Source organism: Leopardus geoffroyi, chromosome A3, assembly GCF_018350155.1.
Source record: "Leopardus geoffroyi isolate Oge1 chromosome A3, O.geoffroyi_Oge1_pat1.0, whole genome shotgun sequence".
In the NCBI taxonomy this organism is placed as follows: Eukaryota; Metazoa; Chordata; class Mammalia; order Carnivora; family Felidae; genus Leopardus; species Leopardus geoffroyi.
The window spans coordinates 51,998,726-52,011,947 of NC_059336.1; the positions used below are offsets into that span (position 1 = coordinate 51,998,726).

At 40.1% G+C, this 13,222-nt stretch overlaps 1 protein-coding gene across 4 annotated transcripts in view; it reads right to left on the reverse strand.

The window, feature by feature from the left end:
• Positions 1-10,326, reverse strand: part of RANBP2 (RAN binding protein 2) — an 82,263-nt gene extending 71,937 nt beyond the window's left edge. For 2 of the 4 annotated variants that reach the window (XM_045443738.1, XM_045443737.1), the window contains exon 1: positions 10,124-10,326. In XM_045443738.1, the coding sequence (XP_045299694.1) occupies positions 10,124-10,195 (72 nt within the window). In that variant the 5' untranslated portion in view covers positions 10,196-10,326. The remainder of the gene's footprint in view (positions 1-10,123) is intronic. The other 2 variants (XM_045443740.1, XM_045443739.1) reach the window with 2 other exon arrangements.
• Positions 10,327-13,222: the final 2,896 nt, after the last annotated feature.

Sequence of the window (13,222 nt, forward strand, 5' to 3'; positions counted from 1 at the left end):
GATTCTCTCTCTTACTCTATCCCCCTCCCAGTCTCTTCCTGGCTCACAAACATGCTGTCTCCAGTAAAATTTTTAAGAATCTTTAAAATAAACGAGTTATCAAGTTATGAAGAGATATAGAGACTTAGGTGTGCACTGCTGAATGGAAAGAGCCAATTTGAAAAGGCTACATACTGTAGGATTCCAACCATATGACATTCTGGAAAAAGCAAAATTATAGAGACACTAAAAAGACAGTGGTTGCCAGGGAGGAGGGGGAAAGATGGATGAACAGGTAGAGCACAAAGGATCTTTAGGGAAATAAAACTACTCTGTGTGACACAATAATGGTGGATACATATCATTATACATTTGTCAAAACCCACAGATTGTACACCTTGAGTGAACCCTAAGGTAATCTATGGACTTTGGGTGATAATGAGGTGTCACAGTAGGTTCGATTGTAACAAGTACACCCCTCTGCAGGGAATGTTGATAATGAGAGAGGCCAAGTATGTGTGGAGAAAGGGAGTATGTGGAAAATATCTGTACCTTCTGCACAATATTGCTGTGAACATAACTGCCCTAAAACTGTACAAAAAATTAAAATTTTTTAACTTTAATTCTCAACAAAATACTCTCATCAAAATGAATCCAAAACACATTAAAAGTATTATACACCCAATATATGGCCAACTGAGGTTTATCCCAGGAATGCAAGGAAGGTTCAATATTAGAAAATCTATCAAGAATACATCATTTTGGGGCACCTGGGTGGTTCAGTTGGTTGAGTGACTCTGGACTTTGGCTCAGGTCGTGATCCCAGGGTCATGGGATTGAGCCCCATGTCAGGTTCTATGTGGAGCCTGAAGATTCTCCACCCCCCCCCACTTTGGATTCTGTGTCTGCCCCTCTCCCCCTTGTGTTCTGTCTATATCTCTCAAAAACAAACATTAAAAAAAATTTTTTTTAATAAAGTGAAATGGCAACATACAGAATGGGAGAAAGTATTTGGAAATTATATCCAATATATAATTTCTGCAACTCAACAAGAAAACAAATATTCAATTAAAAGCCCAAGACAAAGAACCTGACAACACATTTCTCTATAAAGAAAATATACAAATGGTCAGTAAGCCAGAAAAAGATGCTCAACATTATTAGTATCAGGAAAATTCAAATCAAAACCACAATGAAAAACCACATCTATCAGTATGGCTAACATTTAAAAAGAAAGATAAAAAAAAGAAAATTACAAGTCTTGTCAAGGATGTGGAGAAACTGGAACCCTCTTACAGGCTGGTGGGGATGTAAAACGGTGCAGCCACTATGGGAAAAAGTTTGGGATTCATCAAAAGTTAAACAGATTATGACCAGCAATTCTATTCCAGGAAATATACCCGAAAGAACTGAAAACAAGGTCACAAATAGATATTCATACACCCATGTACACAGCAGCATTACTGCAAAATTCAAAAGGTAGAAACAACCCAACTGTAAAACAATCTAGATATGAAAAGACAAATACTGTAAGCTCCCATTTACATGAAATATCAAATACAGGCAAATTCATAACGAAAGATTTGCGGAGGGGCACATGGGTGGCTTAATTGGCTGGGCATCTGACTTCAACTCAGGTCATGATCTCACGGTTTGTGGGTTCAAGCCCCGCATTGGGCTCTGTGCTGACAGCTCAGAGCCTGGAGCTTGCTTCAGATTCTGTGTCTCCTCTCTCTGCCCCTCCCCAACTTGTGCTCTGTCTCTCAAAAATAAATAAATGTAAAAAAAAATTTTTTTAAAGAAAGATTAGTGGTAATCAGAGGGTAAGAGGAGAAACCTGACTAGTTACTGCTTAATTGTAACTAAGTTTCTACACAAATTTTTTTTTACCAAGTTTCTACCTGAAGTGATAAAAAGTTTCTAGAAATAGTGGTAGTAGTTGAACATTATGAATAGAACTAATACAACTGAACTGTACATTGAAAAGTGATTAAAATGAAGGAGCATCTGGGTGGCTCAGTTGGTTAGGTGTCCAACTTCAGCTCAGGTCATGACCTCACACTTCATGAGTTGGAACCCCATGTTGTGCTCTGTACTGACATCTCAGAGCCTGGATCCTGCTTCGGATTCCGTGTCTCCTTCTCTCTGTCCCTTCCCCACCTGCACTGTCTCTCTCTGTCTCTCAAAAAATGAATAAATGTTAAAAAAAATAAAATTTTTAAAAAAGTGGTTAAAATAAAGGCTGGGAAGATGGTGTGGTGGTGAAAGAGGACCCTAACTAAGCCTGCCTCATCCCACAGATAAAACTAGAGAACACGCACATCAGTGTAAATAACCCACAAAATGATCCAAAGACTAGCAGAACAAATTCCACAACTAAAGGTTGAGAAGAGGCCACATGGAATAAGGTAGAAAGGTGAGGAGACCGGGTTTAGGAGCAAAACGGACCATGGCTATCCATGGCTTGCAGGGAGTCAGCAGTGTAGTGAAGGGAAATAGTTTATCACACCAGGGAGCCCTCATGGGGCAGATGAATTGCCATAATAGCTGGCTCTGAAAGAGGGGCCAAGGAATTTAAAAATCAAGATCTAGCTCTGAGAACCTGGTGAGCATTAGGAAGGGGAGTCCCCACCCTTAAAGTACCACAGCGTACAGAGATACAGCATAGAAGCAGCAGTCTGAAAATCATCTGGGGGGGTGCCTGGGTGGCGCAGTCGGTTGGGCGTCCGACTTCAGCCAGGTCACGATCTCACGGTCCGTGAGTTCGAGCCCCGCGTCAGGCTCTGGGCTGATGGCTCAGAGCCTGGAGCCTGTTTCCGATTCTGGGTCTCCCTCTCTCTCTGCCCCTCCCCCGTTCATGCTCTGTCTCTCTCTGTCCCAAAAATAAATAAACGTTGAAAAAAAAAAAAAAGAAAGAAAATCATCTGGGGCATATAGGTGAATGAGTTATTTATTCATCTCAGGGCATCCAAATTGGTAATGAAAAAATAAAACTTCCACTACTTGCAGATGACATGATACTAAACATAGACTCCACCAAAAAACTACTAGAACTGATAAATAAATTCAGTAAAGCCAATATGCAGAAATCTGTATGAAGCAGCAAACAGAAATTAAGAAAACAATCCCATTTACAACCGCACCAAAAACAACAAAATATCTACGAATAAATTTATCCAAAGAGGTGAATACTATAAAACAATGATGAAAGAAACTGAAGATAACACACTCAAAAAGTGGAAAGACATTCCACACTTATGGATTGGAAGAACAAATATTAAAATGTCTACTGACCCACAGCAATCTACATATTCAATGCAATCTCTTTCAAAATAGCAACAGCTATTTCCACAACAGCTCTAGCTCTATTTCCACAGAGCTAGAACAATCCTAAAATTTGTATGCAACCACATAAGATCCCAAGCAGCCAAAACAATTCCTGGAAAAGACAAAAAAATTGGATGTATCACAATTCTGGAGTTTAGTTATACTACAAATCTGCAGTAATCAAAACAGTATGGTACTGGCACAAAAACAACACACAGAAGAATAAAATAAAAAACCCAAAAACAAACCCATAATTATATGGTCAATCTCCAACAAAGGAGGAAAGAATAATGCAATGAGAAAGTCTCTTCTACAAATTGTGTTGGGAAAACTAAACAGCTACATGCAAAAGAAAGAAACTGGACCACTTTTTTATACCAAACATACACACACACACAACCTCAAAATGGATCAAGGACCTAAATGTGAGTCCTGAAACCATAAAAATCCTAGAAGAGAGCGCAGGAAGTAACTTCTCTGACATTGGCAATAGAAACCTTTTCCTGAACAGGTCTCCTGAGACAATGGAAATACAAGAAAAAATACACTACTGGGACGACATCAAAATAAAAAGCTCCACAGTGAAGGAAACAATCAACAGAATAAAAGGCAACTACTGAACAGGAGAAGATATTTGCAAATGACATATCCAAAATATAAGAATTTATACAACTCAACACCCAAAAAACTAATAATCCAATTTAAAAATGGACAGAAGACAATGTAGTAACATTTCTCCAAAGATGCCATACAAGATGGTCAACAGACACATGAAAAGATGTCCAATATCACTCATCATCCAGGAAATGCAACTCAAAACTACAATGAGATATCATCTCACCCCTGTCAGAATGGCATACGTGCACGCGTGCACACGCGCGCGCGCACACACACACACACACACACACACACACAAAAGTTGACAAGGATGTGGAGAGAAAGGAGCCCTCTTGCACAGCTGGTGGGAATGCAATTGTGAAGCCAATCTGGAAAACAGCATGGAGGTTCCTCAAGAAGTTAAAATAGAGCTACCATATGATCCAGTAATAGCAACTATTGGCTATTTACCCAAAAAATACAAAAACACTAATTCAAAGGGATACATGCACCCCTATGTTTATCGCAGCATTATTTACAAAAGCTAAGTTATGGAAGCAGCCCAAATGTCTATCTATCAATAGTTAAATGGATAAAGATGTGGGGGTGTGTGTGGAGTAACAATGGATTATTACTCAACCATAAAATAAAATGAAATCTTGCCATTCTCAACGACATGGATGGAGCTAGAGTATATTATGCTAAGTGAAGTAAGTCAGTCAGAGTAAGACAAATTACCCTATGATTTCACTCACATGTGGATTTAAAAAACAAAACAAGCAAAGGAAAAAAAGAGAGACAAATCAAGAAACAGACTTTTAACTATAGAGAACAAACTGATGGTTACCAGAGAAGTGAGAGGCAATGAAATAGCTAATATGGATTAAAAACTTAAACTTATCATGATAAGCACAGAATAATGTATAAAATTGTTGAATCACTATATTGTATACCTGAAATTAATATAACGCTCTACGTTAACAATAAATTAAACTTTTTAAAAAAGGCATTAAAATGGCAAATATTGTTATATATATTTTACTACAATGTAAAATATCAATAACATAACATACCGAAATTCATCACACTATATACTTTAATAAATGAGTGGACTATATGGTATGGGAATTATATCTCCAATAAACTGTATAAAATATTTTATTTTATATCAAAATAGTGACATATACTCAGAAAACTATTCCATGACCTTAGTATGACAGTATTGTGTGTACATCCTTAACAGGATATATTCTAAAAGAACTACAATCTTTTTTTTTTTTTCAACGTTTATTTATTTTTGGGACAGAGAGAGACAGAGCATGAACGGGGTAGGGGCAGAGAGAGAGGGAGACCCAGAATCGGAAACAGGCTCCAGGCTCTGAGCCATCAGCCCAGAGCCTGATGCGGGGCTCGAACTCACGGACCGCGAGATCGTGACCTGGCTGAAGTCGGACGCTTAACCGACTGCGCCACCCAGGCGCCCCTAAAAGAACTACAATCTTAAACTTCATTCAGTATTAACAAATACCTGAGAAAAACAAGTCAAGGACTGTAGTTCATCATAAATATTTTTGAAAGCAAAGAATGAATATAGCAGAACTGGGTACACAAGGCCTCTATCCCCCTCCCCAAATTCATAAATTTAAGATAAGAAGTAGTTTATGACAACTTTCTTCCCCTTTTAAAAAATGAAGATTCCCACAAGTTAAATGTCAACATATAATAGAAAAACCAACTCCACTATTTTCCTTCCAAATATCTCATTAAAGAAGACAACCTTAAGATAACTGAACAGCAATTATTAAAGAATAATCTATAGAACAAACGGCGCCTGGGTGGCTCAGTCGGTTAAGTGTCCGACTTCAGCTCAGGTCATGATCTCACGGTTCATGGGTTCAAGCCCCACGTCAGGCTCTGTGCTGACAGCTCAGAGCCTGGAGCCTGCTTCGGATGCTGTGTTTCCCTCTCTCTCTGTCCCTCCCCCGCTCACTCTCTCTCTCTCTCTCAAAAATAAATAAACATTAAAAAATTTTTTTAAAGAATAATCTATAGAACCATAAAATTGGGGGAAACATGATAATCTTCTGTCCCCATTCTGTTCATTTTATAAAGGAACTAAAGCCTTAAGGAAGTTAAGTGCCTTGTTTAAGGATACATAGATAGGAAGAAAAGAGCCAACATTATCCATAATTCAGTCAGTCCATGATTCGGGACATCCATGAATCAAGTCCATGATTCAGGACATCCATGAATCAGTCACTACTTCTCTTCATGACATTTTATGCCACTGTAAGCAAATATTTGAATTCATCTAACCTCCTAACTATCAGAACAGATGTAGGGCTGAAAATAAAAACACTGAGACCTGGAGAGATGCCACATTACCCTCATCTTGCACAGCCAACTGACTCCCCACTCCTAGGTCCCCAACACCTCCTGGAAAGAGCTTAAGCAAATGGATTTGTTCTCAGTACAAACTAATGGGCTCCAAACTTATGGAGTCCTCTGAAAAGTATGAGGGCAGGGGTTATAGAGGCAGATATGCAAAGTCAAGATACTGAAATGGTGTGTTCCCCAAACCCCTTCCTGTGGAAGATAAGGTTAAACACAGAACAAACATAAGACTCAAGTAAAAGAAAAAAATATGGAGGCTCAAACCAGAACCAACTTTCAGTTAACAAAAACATAGATAAGGGGGTAGAAATCGGGGCAGAAATCCTCAAATAACACGATGTCTCAGAACTGAAGGAAACACGTTTTCCAATTGAAAGGAAACTTCCAGGGGCGCCTGGGTGGCTCAGTCAGTTAAGTGTCCAACTTCGGCTTAGGTCATGATCTTACTGTTTGTGGGTTCCAGCCCCACGATGGCTTCTGTGCTGACAGAACTGAGCCTGGAGCCTACTTTGGATTCTGTGTCTCCCTCTCTCTCTACCCCTCCCTCACTCACGGTCTGTCTCTCTCTCTCTCTCTCTCAAAAATAAACATTTTTTAAAAAATGTTTTAAAAGAAAGGAAACTTCCAGAAAACCTACAAGACATCAATAACAAGAATCACATCAGATTTCTAACAATACAAATGATCAGAAAATGAAGCAATACTTTTAGAATCTGACAAACAAAACTATAAATTAGATAAAAGACTTCTTCAGGCATACAATGTTAAAAAAAAAAAAAATTCCCAACCATTCCTTCTCAAAGCAAACATGATTGTGCTACACCAAAATAGAGGAAGTCAAGAGGACATGAGTTACAAGAAACCAAGAGTTTAATACAGAAAAAAAGTGAAGGGAATTCTAAGGATGATGATAAAGCAAAGTCCCAGGACTAGAACTGTGTAGCAAAGAGAAGCAGAAGTCAGTCCAGACTCCAGGAGTAAGACAAGAGTGCTCCAGAAGCAAGACTCTTAAAAAATTTTAAGCTGAGGAGCACCTGGGTGGCTCAGTCAGTTAAGTGTCCAACTTTGGCTCAGGCCATGATCTCACAGTTTATGAGTTGGGAGCCCTGCATTGGGCTCTCTGCTGTCAGCACAGATCCCACTCCAGATCCTCTGTCCCTCTCTTTCTGCCCCTCCCCTGCTCATGCTTTCTCTCTCTCTCTCTCAAAAATAAACACTGAAAAAAAAAATTAAGCTGAAATTGACAGATTATGTGACCTCTTTGATCACCCTTGAGAGTTAAACTGAGTTTGGGTAAAGAATTAGTAATACATCATTGATAACTAAACAAACCAAAACATAAAGCAAATATTAACTCCAGGAAAAATAAAACTACATATTAAAGGTGATTCAAATGTAAAAATATGCTATGATATGTACCTTCCCATAACTACATAAACACAAACTATTCATTTAACTAAAAATTACAACAACAGAACTAGAAGAATAAGGAGGAGAAATAAGATTTGTGGACAGAAATCTGGAGGAACAGTGTAGAAAGTGTCTAAAATGTTGAAAAGGAGATGGAGAAATAAAAGTATGTATATATGTTGTTCACAAGTCTGAAGTATAGATGGTAAGTGGCAGAACAAACAACTAAGAGCTGTCAGGTTGCCTCTGAGCAGTAGGAATTAGGGGTGTGGAATGGGAAGCCAACTGAACAGAAATCTAGGAAAACTAAATAGAAGCCAACTAGAGAAAGAAAAATTAAACAAACACAAGTGATATTTTCAATAAGGACAAAAGCAGGTGTGAAGGAATAGAAAATGACAAAAGAGGAGACAAACAAATGAAAGCATAATGAAAGCCTGGGAACATAGGACTATGGACCCATCACTGCATTCCAGAAGTTGGACATCACAGAAAGCATAGTCAGTTCACACGTGGTCAGTCTCTACCAAATTACGAGCCAAGTAAATACTAATCTTTCTACTCTTCACAACCAGTCTCTGCCTCCTCCATCTCCCTTCCAAAGCACCCTGTTTTGTCCTTTCACTTAGACCTAAGTTTATAGAATACCACCACCTGTTATAAAAGTTACTCACTTGCTAATCAAAATCCCACTGAAATCCCCAGGTTCTAAAGTAAATGATTTCTCACGTTTGAAGAAAAACATCTGATTAAAATACTACTCTTTAAATGTAAAACAGAGGTAGCCATAATAACCAGTCCTTCAAATTTTGCCCCGACCCCTATTTGATGGAAAAGTTAGGTAGTTCAAAGAACATTCTAAATTCTGTCTAGACCAGTGCCTCTCAATCTTTTGGGAGTTAGAATCCTCACTAAAAATCTCATGAAAGCTCTAAACTTGCTTTTTAACAAGTGTATCAGTTTCAGTGGTACAGAAACCCGTAAAAAGTTCTGTTTTAGACTCTGACACCACGTTTGTGTTTAGGACTATGCCAGCAGCTTGAAATTACAGTCTCTATGTAGGTACTGATTTCTCTCTTCTGATGGAACAGGCTACTCCATTACTCCTATAAAAACTAAAACAGACCTACTACCAAAATCCTACAGAGACACCTATTTGACCTTTAACAAGTACCTTAATCTCTCCAGGTTTCAATATCCACTGGATTGTTGGAAACACAGCATATAACATATGCCTAGTAAATGATCGAAGAAACAATTATAGCTATTATAATCATGTCGGTCCCTGGATTTTTTTTAAATTTCCTAACACCTCTTTTTCATAGGCCCTCGCCGAGAAGAGATCTTGAATGACTGTCCTTACTATGTGCCAAGCATGGCTCTAAAGGTTTAATATGGGTCATCCTATATACCTATATTCTCCTATCAACACCATTACTCCATCTTATTAATGAAGTGCAACTTGCCTATCAACACCATTACTCCATCTTATTGATGAAGCGTAACTTGCCTGAAATCATAGTTTATAAATGGCAATGCTGTGATTCAACTCCCAAGCAAACTGACTCAAGATCTTGTGCACACCACCCACCTTTATCCTTTTTCCCCACCCGCCACATTCAATCACTAAAATTCCGATGAATCCAAAATATATCTGGCACACTATCTTAAAAGAGGAAATATACGCTGAGCATGTTGTCAAAAAGCTTAAAAATTTTAAGCCATAGTAACAATGGCCCGTAAGAAACTCAGAATTCCCAAGACTGCGTCTGTCAAAAAGGCAAATAGGCCTCTTAAGAGCGGTGGGAATGGGAGAGAAGTGTGAAGAGTAGGAGCAGAACCGTTTCATAAACGCACAATGACAGATGCCTCAAAATAGGGGGACTTCCAGTGTCATGTGCGTGGTCAGGGAATTCCAACTGTAGTTGCCCCAGCTCCGGTCCGCTTGATGCCTACGACGGTCGCCCGTCAAAGCAGGAAAAAGCCCACCCGGGAGCTGCGTCAGTCCCCCGCTGGGTTCCATCGACCTCCAAAGCCAGAAAGATGCCGCTTCCACCACAGCGGGTAAGTGTCCGGGACACAAGAAGAAATCCGCCGCATATGGCAGGCGCCTGAACGCGAAGGACGAGGCCGCGCGGGCGCAGCCAAAGAACCCCCGGACGGGATGGGCCCTCGAGCGAAGACCGTCAGGAGCAGGCCAGGAGGAAGAGGAAGAGCAGGCGCCAACGGCAGCCCGCCGCGGACTCCCTCCTCCCCCTCCAGCTCGCGAGCGCCACGCCGCCCACCGGACCGCGCGAGCCGACCGGCGCCTCAACGCGCCAGGGAGCGGCGGCCGCCGGGAGCCATGACGCCGGCCCTGCGCCGTGCCATGGCAGGGCCAGGGCGGAGGCCGCCCGGCTCTCCAGGCCCCGCTCACCTCTCGCGGCGACGGGACAGAGCTCTGCACCGAGGCGATGTACCGCTCCACGTCGGCCTTGCTGCGCCTCATCGCGCCAGCGACCTAACTCCCAAGGCGCGGGAGGCCAGAGCCGAGGCCCACAGCGGTCTCCGTCTCCAGGAGCGAGCGAAGCGCCCGAAAGCCAGTGACGCAGCGCCGTCGCCGACCGAGGAGAGGTTCAGCCCGCGTGCGTGTTGCGACAGCACTGTGCGCCACGCCGACGTCGGCGTCGCTCTCGCCGCGAAGCCGACTGGCCGGCTCCGCCCTAGGCTCCGCGCGGTCCTTCCGAGACCTGGTGGGATTTGGGCTGTCAGAGCGTGGGTAGTGAGATGCAGGAAAGGAGAGTTCAACGCCGCGCTGGTTCCAAGGATTAGTCACTGGATCAACGAGATAATGTTTTCCCAGATGGGTTCTCAAAACTTTGGGCCGTTTCTTCGTAATCTTCATTACGCGATGCCGTAGAAAGAAAAAGCATTTTCAGCCCATTTTGGTGAGCGGGTAAATTGAAAAAACCTTTCTGGAGGCTGTTGGTTAAATAGATTATGTCGGACACGTGTGAATACGAAGCAATACATGTTAAAAATCCATGTTTTTTAAAAAAGACCATGTTATATGAGAAAATTTACATAATTAAAAGATAGGCCATAAATACAGTTTTTAGACTATTATAATGGAATAATTTGAATAGCCCCCCAGATTTATATATATTTCAATAGCAGAGCCGTATATACCCAAATATTTACAGTAATCATCTCAGGATGAGTCATCTGTATTTTCCAAATCTTCAAAAATGTTTACTTCCACCACCACGCTCCCCCTCCCCCACGACCCTGAGACTGCTTTTATTGCATGGCTTTCTCAGAACGGGAATAAATCAACTTCTTAAGTCAAATATTCTGACAATGATACTCCTCAACTTATATACAGGTCTGGAAAAAACTTATTTGAATTCAAATTATATTTCAACAATAAAGAATACATTTTCCATTTAGGGGCGCCTGGGTGGCTTAGTTGGTTGAGCGTCCCACTCTTGGTCTGGGCTCAGGTCATGATCTCACAGTTTGTGTGTGAAATACAGCTCAGCATCTGGCTCTGCGCTTACAGCTGGGAGCCTCCTTTGGATTCTCCCCCTCTATCTCTTTCTCTCTCTCTCTCTCACTCTCTTTTTCTGCCCATCCCTTGCTCACCCTTTCAAAATAAACTTCAAAAAATACATTTACCATTTAAAAATAGTACTTTGTTTTGATTAATTTATCTAATTTATGAAATTACACAGTTTACTTTGAAACGGGAGGTTTTCGGTTCTTTGTATTTTTGCGGTCAGATACATCTTTCATACCTATTCTTTATAAGAAAAACACTACTGTTTTATAAATCATTCTGTTCTTGAGAGCAATTCAAAATGAGCAAAATTCTATAATGAACAAAAATTATTTTTCTTCCTGCAAAACCATTTTTGGTCAGGACCACTGAACCAGTACAAATGAAGTGAGCCATAACACCTACTAACAGTTTATATGCATATAAGTGGGCGTCCCTCAATTGTTCTACCTCGGATGAAGGCAGGGAACTCTACACTAATCTACACAGCCCCTCCATCCATCCTTTCGTTACAGAAAACAATGTTACCAGCAGGCTTTTTAGAGTATCCAGTGTAATACCAGTTTAGAACAAGTACCAGTGGAAACAAAGAACAGAAGAAAACTTTTAAAAATTGAATCATTATCCTCAGGAATATCTGAGTATATATTGTAACCATAAAACAAAAACAAGTCACTAAAAATGTTTACTTTTGAAATTTGAATTTTAAAATCTTAATTTAAGGATGCCTGGGTGGCTCAGTTGGTTCAACATCCGACCCTTGTTTTTGGCTCAGGTCATCATCTTGTGGTTTTTGAGTCCGAGCCCCACATTGGGCTCTGTGCTGACAGCTCAGAGCCTGGAACCTGCTTCAGATTCTGTGTCTCCCTCTCTCTCTGCCCCTACCCCACTCGTGCTCTGTCTCTGTCTCTCTCTCAAAAATAAACATAAAACATTTTTTTTGTAATCTAAAATCTTAGTTTAAAACAAGTTTTATGGGGTGCCTGAGTAGCTTGGTCTGTTAGGCATCTGACTCTTCATTTTGGCTCAGGTCATGATCTCACAGTTCATGGGATTGAGCCTCTAGTCTGGCTCTGTGCTACATGAGGGAGGCTGTTTGGGATTCTCTCTCTCTCTCTCCTCTCTAAATAAATAAACACATTAATTAATTTTATAAAATATTTTCAGTGGTGAAGACATTAAGCATAAAAAGATCGTATCCCTTTATACGTAAAGTCTTAATTATCTGGAAAATATCAAACAAATGAAATATGTTGAAATTTTTAACCGGAAGTTTATAATGTTATGGTTATGGATGATTTTTATCTTTTTTTTAAATGTAGATGAAATACAATTTTATCCAATCATTTAAAATTAACCTGGCCTCTTACAGGCCATCTCAGTCTCTCATTTTTGGTTTTTCCATATTTTCCAAATTTTTTGGAGTAAATATTGCCTTTATAAAGAGAGAAGAGCAGCATTTTGTTTTGTTTTATCTCAATCATATTAGATGTGAATAAGAGAAAAGGAAATGGTTCTGAGATTAGTAATGTGACTAACATACATTAGAAATAACATGTAAAGAGAATATGGTTTGGGATGGAAGATCCTATTTTAGAAAGTTAATTTATTTTTCTTTAGGTGCCATTTATATATCCAAGTGAGGATGCCTAGTAGGTAGATGGAATAGTGGAATGAAGATCTATGATGGATTGGAAGTCGTAAACCTTAGGTGACAGTTGAAACTATGAGTTTGCCTTGGAAAGAAAGTTAGTAGTAACAGCCATAGATAACAAGTAAGCACTTGCGCTGTTCCATGTCCTTTTCTTAGCATTCACATGTATTAGTTCATTTAATTCTCAACAACTTGAGGAGGGTACTATTATATATTATTATTCTTGGTTTTATAGATACAGAAACCAAGGAAGTGAGCAGTAAGCAACTTTCCCAAGCACACTTACCCAAGCACACTTAATTTTACTATATTACCACCATTAA